General features: G+C 40.4%; 1 protein-coding gene across 1 annotated transcript; it reads left to right on the top strand.

The window, feature by feature from the left end:
- Positions 1 to 6,997: 6,997 nt before the first annotated feature.
- Positions 6,998 to 16,452, top strand: hmx3a (H6 family homeobox 3a). The gene is made up of 2 exons (XM_044372567.1): positions 6,998 to 13,921; positions 14,870 to 16,452. The coding sequence occupies exons 1-2, from the start codon at positions 13,633 to 13,635 to the stop codon at positions 15,490 to 15,492; spliced, it is 912 nt and encodes a 303-aa protein (XP_044228502.1). The 5' UTR covers positions 6,998 to 13,632; the 3' UTR covers positions 15,493 to 16,452.
- Positions 16,453 to 16,643: the final 191 nt, after the last annotated feature.

Here is a 16,643-nt window from a genome sequence, read left to right as displayed (position 1 = left end):
TTGTTTTAGATATAAAAAATAAACATCACTCTAAACAGTAATATTACAGCTAATGAATCTGGAGACATTTTCTAGAAAACAAACATGTCAACATTAAAATCACAGAAAGAGTTACAACTATTTATAGCAAGTATTTTGATGTTCGTCTTTTCTTGTTTTCTGCAAATAATGTTTTGCTGGATTGAAACTAAGGCGTATTTAGAAACAGACCTATTTGAGTTTGTTTATAATTGACTAATCTAATGGTAGTGTTCAAACTTTTTCCCACTAAATATTTGAGACAAATCTGTACCGGATTACAGGATAAGGTAAAAACAAACAAACAAAACAAAAAACAAGCATATTTTACTGAATGAGGTCTAATTTGAAACCGAAGCAAAACATTAAAGGGGTGATTCAGCGTTTGATAACTGTTATAATATCAAATTCTTTTGCAGTAACAGAATATACACACCAGAAGTTCAGGATATTTCAATATAACACCTCAGAACTAAGTAACTGTCTTACCAGCGCAATATTGACAAACCTATAAGGGAAGAATATGCCTTTGTTTCCTGATAGTATGTTACAGTTTTTCCATTGTACGTGGAGAGATATTGTGCGGTGCTGATTTTTGTTTTTCCAGATAAACTTAAATCCCCCAGATGTACATAGACTCATAGTATTGATCAAACCAGTCTGACCAAGAACAATTTCCGTTGGCACCCTGCTGTTCTCTTTGTCCTTTTCCAGTCAGTGATATTATTGACATCAGCCAGCCCAGAGGCCATCATTGCAGATATAGTTTTTAATTTTTTCCATTTTACAGAATTTATGAAAATCTGCACTTTACAAATGATAACAGTGACATGCAGCTACTCAGCTCCGGTACTTCTACTATCATCTACTATCTTCATCTTAAATAGTGACTATTATTTATTTAGAAAATCATGTTTTGAATTATTGAAAAATGAAATAAATCTGATTATGGGGTGATATTTTTTTCACCTGCTTCCAATCAAGTCAACTAATTGCAGAATCAAGACTCATTTTCTTGATACTAGTTGAGCAATCTGTCATAATCTGTCTCGTTTTAACACACATACATAAAAAAAAAAATCATGAAACAGAGAAAACTGCACTAACAACATGAGGAAATATTCCACCATACTACTGGATTTATGCTGTTCAGTTTCAGTGTGTGAAAATCCAAACATGTCACATTATCAACCAAGTGTGACCCAACAAACTGATCCACATTTCTCAGTAGCAGAGTAAGTAGCGTCTCAAACCACAGCAAACATGCTTGTTATTGTCTTTTACAATACTCCTCAATACAAATAGGTACAAAAACAATATTAACACAGATTACATGTAGTTTGTTTTTACATCAGCCTCAGATCCAAGCTCCAGGAGCTGCTTCCTCTCCCTGCAGTGGCTCTGTCTCCGGCCCTCCTGCAGGCATCGTTAGCCAGACGATGATGGGAGCTACAATGGCCATAATGGGAGGGTTGACTGACCCCTGACCCCGTATCGATCTGCTGGCTGTGTCCAGCTGGGCCTCCCCAAACCCAGTCAGCTGGAGAGGTGTTTAAAAGCTAACACCCCGGCTCCCATCCACTCCGCTACACACTCATTAATTACATCATTTACCTGTGACAGTGACAAACCTGCCCGGCCACGCCGCAGTTTATTAGGGTCACTGTATAAAGCCCAGGCCAAACCCAGATCAAAAGTGTGTGTGTGTTTGTGTGTGTGTGTGTGTGTGTGTGTGTGTGTGTGTGTGTGCAATGAGGAGTGAAAGACCCCATCTCATACAGTATGGGATTATGAGTATAGATGCATGCTCCAAAGGGGAGTGTGACTGCTTTGTCCTGGCCTGTCGAGCTCCTTAGTGGGGAAGTTTATTTTGATTTATCTGATATGTTGAAAGACAAAGATTGCCAATTTTCTTGTACAGACAAGGATATGAGTATAGATTCTAGAGAAAAAAAATCACAAACAAAAACCTCCAGTAAACTTTATCATTGTAGTCCTTGTAAAACACCACCCAAACGACGGTATTTGACATGTTTTTGGATGAAATATAAAATATTGTAGATTTAAGACCACTTCCTTTTTATGTGTTCTGTGTTTGTACTTTCTATGCCAATTTGCTGACTCAGTTCTTGGCCCCTCTTTGTTGTCTTTGCTGCTCAGGAGCAGCTGGATGTTTGTGGCCTATTCATTCCTCAACTTTTGTTGCTGCCTTTGCATTGCCTCTTATTTCTGCAGGTGTCTCCAGCTCTATATCAAGCTAAAAATCACCCCCTTTTCCCCCCTTGCTCTCACCCCTCTATCGTTTCCTCCTCTTTCAATATCCCCCTTCCTTTTCTCCTCACTATAGCCCTCTACACAATAAAAGACTATTGGTTTCCTCTTGCCATACCTTTCCCACTACACACTGGTATTTCAATCTTGGCTCAATCGAGAAGGCTGACCTGGAGACATAAAGAATTGGCTTTAAGGCTTTCGAAATGGAACTAAATCTGCTGCAGGTCACACTGGGGGAAAATAAGCGGCAAATGTAAGTAAGCATGAAATAGTTTTTCATAAATAATCCAAATGACAGCAGGCTTTCTAATGGTGCCAGGGGGCTGTAAAAGAATATGTTGCCAATTTCTCCCCTATTAAAGTGAAATAGAAAGCCAAATACATAACGGTGCTGACGGAAAAGTTGCATACCTGGGCCCGTTACAGTGGAGATTGAGGACACAGTTGGGTGTTAGAGGTAGTTGTAGTTGGAGGTGAGGTGGGGGAGTGATTGCTCGCCGTACAGTCAAGGTCTTTCCACTGCGGGGAAAAGAATGCCCCTTCTTCACATCAAATCAATTGGTCAATAACTGCCCCCCCCCCCCTCCTTTTCCTGCATGTGCACAGGTAGGCAGCTCTCATCTGTCCCTGCGCAATGTTGATTTGATTTGCACTCATGTTTTTACAAATAATCAATGCTCACATTTTGACTAATACAAGGGCCTGTAACAGCGTACATCATCAGAGAGGGGGGAAAAAGAGAGAAACAAGGGAAGAAGTAAGAGGCATATATGGGTATGTTATTGACAGAAAAGATAAACGCCAGCATGTAAGAGTGCTGGGTGGTCTTAACGAGACTAAAATAGTAGAGAATCATTGTGGTTGCACTACAGAGCCCTCCAGGTAACCTTTGTACAGTATCATATCTGTTTGTCAGTTATTTCTCTGGATATGAAGATGTTTGATAATAATAGGGCTGCAACTAACAATTATTTTCATTATCAGTTAATTTGTTGATTATTTATTTGATTAATTGCTTAGTTGTTTGGTCCATAAAATGTCAGAAAATGGTAAAAAACTGTCTTCAAATGTCCTGTTTTGTCCCGAGCACCAGTCCACAACCCAAAGATACTCTGTTTACTATCAAAGAGGACTAAAGAAACCAGAAAATATTCACATTTTTTAAAGCTGGAATCTGAAAATATCCTTAAAAAATGACTCAAAATGTTTAATCAATTACCAACATAGTTGCCGATTAATTTCATTTTTGCAACTAACTGATTAATTGACTAATTGTTGCAGCTCTTGATTAAAATGCTTGTTTCCTCCAAATAACAAACTGCGTGTGTTACCTTTACCATTAAATACAAGTTTCCATTAAGATGTCACATCCTAGAAGCCTGAAGTCTGGATGTGGACTGTGAGAATAGGGAAAAAATGGGCATCACATATGGTGTGCTATCCCAGCCATAAAACATTTGATTGGGCTTTTTGATGTTAATCTAGCTATTTGAGGACAGTATTTGTGTGTGTGTGTGTTTGGGTGTGTGTGTGTGTGTGAGAGAGAGAGAGGCTGATCTGAAGTCCCCTTGAGTCAGAATCTGTTATTTATTGCTATTAAATGGTTAATTTTCCCGGTGCCCTGAGGACTTTGGGGTGCATTAAGATGTGAGGAAGATAGAGTTGTCAAGGGTTGGTGTGAATGCTTGATGTATTAGGAGAGCAATTTTGCGAGATCCATTAGGGATTTGTTCTGGTCCCTCATACATTTTCCGCTTTTACTTAAACAAGGAAAATGATGATATGACTCAAATGATTTTTATTTAATTTCATGTTTGGGGAGTAAGTATCTATATGATATTTATATCTGTTTTTTCTGTTTATAGCTATATAGCTATATCTACATGGCCAAAAGTATGTGGACAGCTCAATCCAAAACCATGACCATTAACATGCTGCAATAACAGCCTCCACTCTTCTGAGTTGGCTTTCAGCTGCAAGGATTTGCTCCCATTCAGCCACATGAGCATTAGTGAGGTCAATAACTGATGTTGGGCAGTAAAGGCCAGGTCCAATTCATCCTAAAGATATTGGATGCAGTTGACGTCAGGGCTCTGTGCAGGCCGGTCAAGTCCTTCCACATCTAACTCAGACCTGGCTTTGTGCATGGGGGTATTTTCATGTCAAAACAAGAACGAGTTTTCCCCAAAACTGTTTCCATAAAATTGGAAGAACACTATTGTCTAAAATATCATTATATGCTATAGCATTAAAGGGTACTGCTCAGCTGCAGTGGAAGGATAGTAATAAAAAGAGGGAATTTGGCACTAAATAGACAGTAACTTTGAAAGATGTTGACTTGATTTGACTAATGTGGATGGCAGAAGCTTCAAATTAACTTTAAAATACATTTTTGCTTTAAAGGAGGGCTGTAGATTACATTGAGAGTGCATTATGAAGGGATCTATTAATAGCCACTAGGAGCAGGAGGAATGATTACAGCAAGAACAACATTTGTCAATGTTCATTTGGGCACCGGACTGCTGTTTTAAGACAGACTTGAAAAATTGTGAACCTATCCTTTAAGATTTCCCGTAATTGTTACTAATGGACCTACCCCACACCATGAAAAATTTGGCCATATAGTCTTTATCTTTATCTATTCTGACTATAGCTAAATGTTTAGGAGAAATAACTATACACATCAAATTAATCTGTCTATCTCTCACTTTGTGCCTGTTTAAATTTGTGTGTGTGTGCAGGCCTCTCTCGTCTCTGCTCAAGTTTCCTCTCATTAGGCAGTCCTGACAGCTGCTGGAAGAGGCAGAGGAGCCATACTAATCAGCTGACAGACAGTAATAGCACTCTTTACCACCCCACGACATAAGAGAGGGAGAAAAGAGAGCAAACAAACACCAATTACTGTCCGTCATGAGGACGAGGAGGAGGCGGAGGAGGCGAGAGGAGGGGGGGCAATAATGTTTGGGCTCTCTTTGTGATCATGCGCTCCTTGCTACCCACAGACCAAACAAGAGGGTCAGCAGAGTTGTGTCCACAGGGAAGACATGAGTATTAGTGTCAAGTAGGAACACACAATTTTTGTTCTCTGACCCGGAGAGTGGAAACGGAGACTCTTGTTGAGTTTAATAGTCTTGTTCCTGTTTTGTGTTTGGGTATTTCCTCTGTTATCCTCTTCAGTTTCAGAGCGTTTATCCCATCGTGTGTGTCAGATAGCTGCAGGTTCTGAACTAAGCCGATGGAAAAGCAGAAACAAAGAGGCAGTTAAAGTGCTATTAGCTTTGATCGGCATGTAATGGATTCTTATTCATTAGCCAATTCATTGATCCATCAGTAATCTATTTTCCGACGCAGGAGCTGAATCTCAATCCATTTCCTGAAGTGTCTTGAGTCAAGACGAAATGTACCCCAACCTTTTACTTAATTCTGATGAGAGGATCCGGTTCCTCCTTTAATGCGGAGTTCTGTCACATTACTATAGAGTGCACATGTCAGTCACACGTAGATGTGACTTATGTCTGTCTGGCCTAGGGATGCACCCCGTCTGTGTTTCGGGCCTCACTCGAGTCGATTCCTCTGGTCTGCTTGCAGGGGTCTAGTGTAACACTTTCTCATCCCTCTCAGGATCACATCCTTGATAGCAACAGCTCTTCAATTATGCAGTGACACAGAGAGATCGGCTGACTCCTTGGACACGGACAAGATAATATGGTGACACTGAGGATTCATTACACCAGTTCTCTGGGTCAAGGCTCTGGGTTCATAGCCAAGCTCTTTAGAGGACTGTACTGCCAGTTAAACATTTTTGAATGTGAATGTAGAGGCAAAAATGTTGAATCACTGACTTAAATCATTTCAGCTCAAAGATTCGTAGTATGTTCACTTTTTTAAGCTAAGCAAAGCCATCACCATTCATAACACCGTGTCGTTCTGCGCTGCTACTGACTGTCTGCAGTTGATTAGTATGTTCAGTCTGTTGGCTGTTCAAGCTGTGGCGTTCTGTTCTGGCTCATGCGAGAGCTGTTTATAAGGTTTAATAGCTCAGCAGCCGCCTGTCTGTTACAGAGTTATCACATCATAATTGTTAATGTGGCTTTTGCAGTCATTCAGTAAGCTTTTAAGCAGGCAGTAACACCATGTATCACGGCTGAGCTGACAACAGTGCTTTCAGTCACAGCTGAGGAGAACTCCACTGCTAAAAGCTACTGATTCAGTGATGACAATGATTCAGTTTTGTAGTTTGAAGATTTGGTCTTTAAAGATTTGTTCATACATGTACTGAGCACCTCTAGCCCTCTGATATTAGGAAATTGTGGAACTTAAATACAGTCAACAGCATCTTCTAAAAGAGACTGTATTTAAAGGAATAGTTTGACATTTTGGGAAATATTCTTATTAACTTTTCCTGCTGTTCTCCTACTGTTTGTACGGTAGCTCTAAAACTTGCCGATCAACATGTTATATCTTGTTTGTTTAATCTGTACCAACAACCAAAGTCTTGAAATGTCAGTTCATCATTTTCGGAGTCTTGTGCCAAACTATTCCTTGGCTCGGAGCAATAACTTCCTTGAGTCTCTGCTGGTTGCCTAGTAACTGGTCCCAGCTAACAAAAAGTACTCATTAATACGGTGAATTGTGGTTTCACACTTCTTTTTTTTTTTTTTTTTTTGTACGAATTAAACAAACAAGATATAATGTGTTGATCAGTGAGCTTTAGAGTTGCCAGGCTAGTGGTCCCCCCCCCTCCCTTTTTCCAGTCTTTGTGCTAAGCTAAGCTAACCAACTGCTTACTCCAGCAACATATTTGCCATACAGAAATAGGACCATTAGCCTATCATTCCTCTCATGTAACTCTGCACAAGAGAGCAACTAAGTGTATTAACCAAAATGTCAAACTATTTCTTTAATAATTTTGTCGCTGGCAAGATTACTAATCAATGATGTGATTAAAGTGATATAAAACAAACAAGCTCCTTTTTTTTAAACTACATCCTCGGTTGAATGGGTCGCCCGGGTCACATTTAGATATTGTTAAGTGGCTTTGAATAGCTCCCTTGATTTCACAGTTCCAAATGACCCGCGATAATCAGGTCATTAAAATGAGCCCATTCTCCACATCTGACACACTTCCACTCCCGCCTCATCTGAATAACAAATCAGCTGTGGAGTGCTTTCTCAAACAGAAAGAGGGGGGAAAAAAAGAGAAAGAGGGAAAACCAACTTTCTCTTTATTTTCAGGTTAACCTTATCTCTATATTCAGGAGTAAAGATGGCAAGTAAGCTAGAGGGGGGGAAAGGTCCTGTCAAAAGTGCCAGTGCCTGTGTGAAAGTACCCGGTTTTCTTAATTCATCCCTTAGGACCGGATAAGTCTATCAATCTGTTAAATTGGAAAGCCATTAGGTGCCCTGGTTTATGTGTTTCAAGCTGTTAACTAGAGGCTGATTGATTGTTGTTCCTTTGATGGGATATGCTGATCTAATCTCACTGTGTGCACGTTTGCAATAAATTACACAATTCATTTCCCCCCATTTAGAGGAGGGGGGAAATCACACCTCCAGGCATGCCTACGCTCTGCAGGCAAAAGAGCAGGGAACCTATTTTATGGTGCCATTTAGCCAGCAAGCTTTCAGCAATCCCAGCCTTCTTTCTAACCCCCCTCCTTCGCCCCTCTACCCCTCCAAAAAATCGAAGCATAATCAAGGTGTATGTTTAGAAAATTTATTGTTATAATTTTCCCCCATAATCTCTTCCATTTTCCTGCAGCCGCGGTGACATAGATCATCATCTAAAAAGAGAAAATGGATAGCAGTTTAAAATTTATCGGTCTTTGATTCTCAATTATACGTGTTTATGACTTCATCTGTCTTCAGTGACTTCAACCTTTTCCATTATGGTGGAATATTATTTGTACGGAATCCATTAAATTCACAAGGCAGGACTCTAATGGTGGGGCTGCAGCGATTTGCAGAGGGAAAAGTTTTGAAAGGTTGGCTTTAGGAAAAGCGCGGCTGTTATGACACAAGAAATTGCTTTATTGATGGTCTGCTCTGCTGCCTGTGCATTTGGCCATTTGTTACCCAGCCCATATCTATATCTCAGGCTGACACTGATGAGAACTTTTCTGTTGCCCTCTCCAGATTACTGAGTTGTAATGACACATACAGGCAGGCTGGGTAAAAAGCCCAGACTCACTGACGATCCAGGGAAGATTTTTGGAGGTACAGAAGGTGGATATTGAGGCTGGGTGCCTTGAGGGCTTGGACGAAGCTGCTCGTAATAGAGAAAAAGGGCTACATTGCTCCTGTGACTGTTTCCATCCAAACCCTACAGAGGTCATCATCTCTGCTGAGAAACAATAAAGGGAAAGAAGGAGTGATAAAATGTAGATAAAATGATAGCAGGGGAGATAAAAAGGAGAATTCATCTTCTATGAGCCCATATCAACTCATAGCATGCTAAGCGACATGTTTTCAGAATATTTCTAAAAGGGAGCGATCATATATTTATCGGAGGTATTACAGCCTTGTGTTACATTTGCCAGAAGAGCTGTCATCCTCATCTTAAATACATGTTGTTTCCTGTTTACACAGGAAGTAACAAGATTCCCTCTAGTCAAGTGGCAGCTGAAGTGCTCCAACCCGAATGACATTGAGCTCCTTCGACTGGCTGGTGCAAGGTGCCGAGTAAAAGCCAATCACACTGTAATTCAAGATTCGCCTGGCCACTTACAATCAATACCTGCACAATCCCAATTAAAGCTTGCCGGGTCAGTGGAGGGCCACCAATTCCTTTACAAGTTAAATGCAATACTTAAATCTAAGCAATCTCAGTGTGGCCTTCGCCGGTTTAATGGCTCGTCCCAACAGGAGTGTCCAGTTAAAAGTCCAGGAAGGACACGGGGGTGGACAGCTCTCAGTGATGAATGCTGCCGTCTGTTGTTAATGCAGTTTGACACGAAGATCTTGTTGTTCAACAGGATTCTGTACAAACTCTCCATTTCAAATCCTCATTCCAATTGAAAACATCATGTTCGGAAAGGTTACATGCACGGATTGTGTTTCATCAGCTGACATCCGTGTTTACTCAAGCCAGAGTCATTTTGCGGTATAAGATTGTGTTTAGACTGTGTCATAACAAAGGTCTGTAATACAGCAGAATGTGATCCACATTTTTATTAAATTAAACCCCCCCTTTTTTTTCTTCAGTTTTACTGAAATTTTCCTAAATTGGTACAAAGACTCACAACCTCAGAACCAGTGGAAAGTAATTACATTTACTCAAGCACACATTTATACTTGTACTTTACTTGAGTGTTTCCATTTCATGTTCCTTAATACATTTACTTCACTACATTTCAGAGGGAAACATTGTACTTTTTGCTCCATTACATTTAACTGACAGCTTTAGCTACTAGTTACTTTGAAGATTAGGGTTTTACTATCAACTATTTATAAAATAAGATGCATTTTTGTAGATTAAACTACAAAACAGCATAAAAAGTAGTTAAAATTAGATCCGCCTCGACTAACTACAACAGGAAAATGCTTTTTACACATTAATGCATCAGCAGTAATGGTCCAACAATACACTGTAATATACAGTATACTGTGATAGTAAAACATTTTTCTGCATTACCAGTACTTTTGCTTTTGATATAAGCACATTTTACCATTAATTCTTTACTTTTACTTAAGTGACATTTTCAGTGCTCGTACTTGTAATACAGTATTTTCATAATGCAGTATTGCTGCTTTTCTATAAGTAAAGGATCTGAATACTCCCTCCGCCACTGCTCAGAACTCACAGTTCCACCTTCAACATCTCATACCCACTTCTTTTTCTCCATTTTTCCCTCCAGTTTTCTCTCCCTAAGCTTTTGCCATTGCATCCATGCCACCACAATTTTGACCCACAGAAAGGAATTCTCACAAGATATCAAAACAAAAATCTATATTTAATATGGGAGCAATTACAAAGCGAAGTTGGCTGCACAGGGCCGTTGTCACCAGAGCGCGTGTTTTTCATCAAATAGGTCATTAGACGATGATGGATGTAAACCTATAAAGTATCTAAACTGGACCTTTTAACAAACCACGAGCAACACTATCATTTCTCTAATAGAACCTGCTGACCGTGTCATTCCCTCCTGCCATTTGTCATTTTTCCTTGTGAAATAATCAATATCTGGGCGCTTTGAAATAAATAATATAAAAGTCATAGTAACCTACCCGAGGAGCAACAAAAATAGACTTATGGAGCATTCAGAAGGCCAATATGGCCTTTGGGCAATGTCTACTGCATTTTTTAATCAATGCAAAATATGAACTGTATTTTCTAAGGTGCAAACTACAGGATCTTAGTTTGTGCAGTTTATTTTCAAGGTTAGCATCTGTTTTGCTCTTTTTATCCCCAGCTATGTATGTGTTGGATTGCCATTAGCCACAATAAGAAGTCTTGTAGTAAAGTATTATTTGTGGAGTAAATATTGATATATTATTCAAAAACACAACGAGTCATAAATAATCACTTTTATTCAACGGTTTAAATAATAATACACAGAGGAGAGTAATTTATCTGCACTATTCTATTTGCACCGTCTTGGTCACACAGATGTTCACCAGGCATCGTTCATTTCCTGACATCCCTCCACCTGAACCTTCATCTTTCTGAAATATTGTGACACATCCATAACTTAAATTTAAACAACTGGAATTATTTACAATAATCTCAGACAACTATATTTTTAGTTTTGACACCAAGAAAATGTACTTTGTCAAGGAAGACGGATGATGTGATGTGAGTGAATCACAAATGTCTGCTTTACTGACAGATATTCTGCCCTGTTGGATTAGTATAGGTTGAGTAAACTGTGTTGAAGTTGTCAATTATTTTAATCATTTTAATAATGATAATAACTATCTTTATGTCACCACGTGGGTCTGTCTTTTTGTTCTAAAATTTCTTGTTTGATATATGGACTACTGTATGTTATATGTGTAAAGCTGGATTTACTCTGTTCCTTTAATGCTGCTAAATGTGAACAGAGTTGAACACTGATGGTATCCAAAATGGTTTTATGGATATAAACATAAGTGGCACCTGATACACTATTACAATAAAATAATAAAAATAAAATAAAATGACTGCATCTGGATGCAAAATTTCAATTGTAAGAATCTAGACTTTCTGTCCATCACACCTCAATTTAGATTCAGACTGTCCTTATTCACAAAGCATCTAATCCCAACCAGAGATACACGTTTTGCACCACAGCCTGTGTGGTGTGCCATGAAATACCTGCGAGGGTGACCATGTAAGGAAAGGTGGTAATTACATCACAGTAACAGGATATCTCCACTTGAGCAGCACACTAAATGAATGACACGAGTTAATACACGGACATACCGGCGCATGTAGGAACTCTCAAGATGATGGAGGGAAAAAAAAGGCACCTCAGTACAACCCTTACCTCGTCACTGACACCCCTCATTATGGCTGCATATCACATGGCTAATGAATGTCTTCAGGGAACAGATGATGATGATGATGATAATTCATAACTGGAATGAGTATTAGTTAGGTTAGGTTAGGTCACACGTGTGATCACATTTTATAGGACAAAAAGAAGAAAGTTGTCCAATTTTTTGACTTTTTTGTCACTTTAGAGGACATTTACTTGCATTTATTCCCTGCATGGTGACTTATCCTAACACACACTCCTCTCACACATGCGTACAAACTTGCATTTCCTCCTCACGGCCCACAGAGGGCGCTGTCTCCCCGTTCTTCTACACCATCCACCATCCGGCTGCTTTTTTTTTTTTTTTTTTTTTTTTTTTTAAACAAGTCAATTAATATCAATGAGCGAATATACATAGCACATTTACAAAGAGTGCAATCTGAGGGATGAATTAACCAAATCGATTAGGGAGGATAAGTGACTGTGCGACCCGCAGACATGGTGGAAGTGGCCCTCGCTGGAAATCAATGAATTAGAAATATGAATCTAATCGCCCATTGGTGACACGTCGAGTAGCTGCAGCCTGATCTCAGGCCTTTTTCATATTGTGTCTGAGAGTCTGATAAGCAACAGTTTGGAGATAATTTGACGATTACAGTGATTACACACTCTTGGTGATGTTTAATTCGTTTTGTCAGCGTGTTGGGGTGCAAAATTTAAACGAATACTATTAGTATTAGTTATTATTATTAAAATAGAGCGCGATTCCCGAGACTTTTGCTCTATTTATGTTAACATTACTATTATGAGTCTACATGGCTTTCAATTGGAGTATTAAATCTAGTATATGTGCTGTTGGATAGCTGTTATGGCTGGTTTGTTAATCTCACACAACAGGATTTGCTTTGAGATAATTTGCTTTTTATTCAATTTAATCTATTTGACGGACACAAATGCATTGCAGCCCTGGATAACCAATGCAAGCTTTAGGTAGGCCTGTGAGTAGGCTGTAAGCTGTAGGCTATTATTATTTTCTTATTTCGTTGAACCGCATAGGTTTTGGGGATAATTTTAGAAAGTTAAATAATATTTATCTATAGTGATAACCAAATTTTAAAAAACAACAAAACCCCTGCGGCCTGAATGGAAAATGTATCACTAAATGTAAAAGAGAAAAACCCCACAGAATTATGAGTAAACTAATGCAGTCGATCTGTGGCTGGCTGTAATGTTAGTTGTGTGTTGAGGCGCTTATCCCAAACCTTCCTTTTTGGCGCTAACAGCCCTGTGTTCATTTGCTGCCTAATTGGACTATATGAGACCAATAACAGGCGAGCGCACACAGCCTGCAGCCAGAGCGCACAGAGAGGGGAGGATGCTCTCTCTCTCTCCCTCCCTCTCTCTCTCTCTCTCTCTCTCTCTCTCTCTCTCTCTCTCTCTCTCTCTCTCTGTACTCACCGTCTCTCCCTTAATCCCATTTGCCATTGTACATGCCCAATCGCCTATACTTTCCGCATTTAACTTGGATGACATTTTTATTTCATCATTAGCATCAGACGCCAGACTGACTGACACGGTGGACACAGTTTGCGTTTTGACGAAAGAGCCCGGGATGATATATCTCCTGTGTTTGTACATGTTTTTACCGCTCAAACAGCTTTATTTTATTATTTTTCTAGCCTAGAAGGACGTCTGTTTTGACGCGCTCTCCGGGTGTGAAATCGAGTCTCCGCGTTAAATCGTCGAGAAGAATAAAACAGGGAGTCATCGTAGCCAGGATATCAGCAGACTGTAAGTCAGCCTCGCTGTTTTGTTTTGGTTTTTTTTTTCTTTTTGATTTCTTGCTTCCGTGGTCCTTTGCGTCCAGACCACAGCCACAGCGATGCCAGAGACAACGCAAGAGACGTGCGCTTCGGCCAAGGACTCTCCTTTCTTCATTAAGAATCTGCTGAACTGTGATAACAAACCGTCCAAACCCAAACCCGTGCTGGCTGCCGCTAAGGCGGCCTTGGAGGGGGGATTTTCCCTCTCCCAGGTCGGGGAATTCAACTTTCCACGCTTTGACCTGCCCGCACAGAGGTTCAGTCTACCGGCTCACTACTTGGAGCGCACCTCGGCGTGGTGGTACCCCTACGCCCTCAGCTCATCCGCCCACCTACACAGAACCGAAGGTAAGACCGACAGACAGAAAACAATAATATTTATTATACATTATGGCCAGTGTTGATTTTTGAGTTTCTTTTTCTTGACCATTAAAATAGCAAGGGAATGTTAAAGGAAAACTGTTTGTTTAATAACAAACACATTAGCTGACCTTTCCGGACCACGTGCACATGTCTATTAATATATCTAGTAATGTCACTGCACTTCCTCCTCAGATATTCAGTAGATAAGAGGAGGATTTGGGATGTTTTGGTGATGAGTAATAATATTGGTTGTCTTTGCCACATCGCCGAGTGAACTGGCGCCTTGTCCCGTATGAAGGCCTATTTTGTTATGCCATGCACGAGGGATAATAGATCAATAAAGTGACACACTGTGCATAAAATGAAGTAGACATCATCAAATCATCGGATGAGGGTGACGATGCGCAGCGTGCTTTTGATTTGTCTATTGGCGCTCACTCTGAACATCTTACCCCAGAGGTTTGACCACTGACAAGCTTTTACCTGCCCGTTTCTGTGATTTATTCACGCGGGATTCAAAACACGCTGATATGAACGGCACTATCATGGCTTCATGCAAAGTCAAAAGGGATTTTTTTTTTTGCTTGTCTTGTTAGAAGAGAGGTTATATAACCAATTTGTTAAAATAAAAACTAACACAGACCTAGACACTGAATAGTTTATTTCTTTAGTGCTCCTTTTATCAGGCTAATAAATAATAATTTGAATGGGCCTGTATTTGAACACGGTGTCAGTTGGACATGGTGTCCTGTGTGGCTCCAAAAATGGGTGATATTGATGTTACAAGCCAGTTTTTGGTGCTATTTAGGACCACTCTGGATTTCCTAAAGCCCACATGCTGTCAGAATCAACAGGCTGTTGTAAAAAAAAAAAAGTCAGACACCATCAGGCCCCAGTGTTAATAACAACATCTCCCTGTGTCCCCCATTCCAGTCACCGAGAAACCAGGAGCCAGAGACTCCTCTCCAACCTCGGGCACGGACAGAGACTCGCCGGACCTGGTGCTCAAATCCGAGCCAGACGCCAAAGACGACGACGAGGACGACGAGCACAACAATAACAAAAGCGGCGACGAGATCATCCTGGAAGAGAGCGACACGGAAGAAGCCAAAAAAGACGAGCTGGGGGAGTGGAAGAAGATGGACGACGACAAGAAGCCGTGTCGCAAGAAGAAGACGCGCACGGTTTTCTCCCGGAGCCAGGTGTTCCAGCTGGAGTCCACCTTCGACATGAAGCGGTACCTGAGCAGCTCGGAGCGGGCCGGCCTGGCCGCGTCCCTGCACCTGACGGAGACTCAAGTGAAGATCTGGTTCCAGAACAGAAGGAACAAGTGGAAAAGGCAGCTGGCCGCGGAGCTGGAGGCCGCCAACCTCAGCCACGCCGCGGCGCAGAGGATAGTCCGGGTGCCCATCCTTTACCACGAGAACTCGGCCTCGGAGAGCGGAGGCGCCGCTGCCAACGTACCCGTGAGCCAGCCGCTGCTCACCTTCCCGCACCCCGGCGTCTACTACTCCCACCCCATCGTCACATCCGTGCCGCTGCTCAGACCGGTTTGAAAATAACTGAGTTTTACGGCACAAATTGGTGTCTATTTCCAAAATCAACTAATGCGAAAAGTAAAAAAAAAAAAAAAGGACACAGCCTAATATTTTTGTACAACTGACTAAATGAAGAAACAAAGAAAAGAAAAGAGACACACGGTCAGGCCTACATGGACCTATTTAGGCAAATATGTTGTGTCATTTTCCATAAGGTTGCAGTTTACACGTGATCCGACAATTCAATTTCATATTATTATTATTATTGTTATTATTATTATGATTATATGTAATTATCACCTCAGGAGTCCACCTGCTTACACTGCCTGATGAGTGTTTTTTTTTTTTCTCCCTAGTTCTACACCATGACTGTTGTTGACAGGACAATGTTGTGTAAAGTACAAGAAAATTTACATTGTTTACAAAACCTGGCGGCCTAGAGGCGCGGGCCTGCTTATCATCTGACAGTTATTTGGTTTAATTTACATTTCCAGAACTGATAACACGAATATGTGCAATACACTGACGGTGTGCTGTGAATAAATGAATCCATGTTTTGTCATCCACGGTGGAATATTGATGAGGCTCTTTTGCTTTTTTTGTAATATTTCCCTTTTTTTTTTTTTTTTTTTTTTTTTTTTTTTTTTGCTTTTCAAAGCGCTTGACGGGGGACAATCAAGACACTCTCAACTGTAAAAATAGCCATGTAGCTTTATGTTTAGTTTTAGTGATTCTCACTCCTGCTCCCTCCACACGGACACGTCCTTCAAGCACAAGTGTGAGCTCCACTGTCACTTAATCTACTAAAAATATCGACTACACTGGTGTACAAAATATGTAAATGTATATATTTAATGAGGAGCGGGGAGAGGAGCTGCCACTTGCGGCTTCTTCTTTGTACAGAAAAAAAACAACGTTTTGATATTGTATTGCTGAACCATGTTGTGAAATAAATGGAGAATATTCCTTACATTTTTAGGACTGCAGCATCGTGTGCTCTGTATCCCAGATCTATATCATTTCAACTGTATTCGTGAAGATTTTAAGACCAGAGGAGGTGAAATGAGTCATATTTAATTAATACATATTTAATTTTTTGTCACTACAACGGGTTTCATTTTTTTTACACTATCCTCATGCATTGGCATACAAAAAGTCTTCACATTATG

The sequence above is a fragment of the Thunnus albacares genome, chromosome 14, assembly GCF_914725855.1.
Source record: "Thunnus albacares chromosome 14, fThuAlb1.1, whole genome shotgun sequence".
Taxonomy (NCBI): Eukaryota; Metazoa; Chordata; class Actinopteri; order Scombriformes; family Scombridae; genus Thunnus; species Thunnus albacares.
Note: the sequence above shows the minus strand (reverse complement) of the source record. Positions and strands in the feature narration are given on the sequence as shown.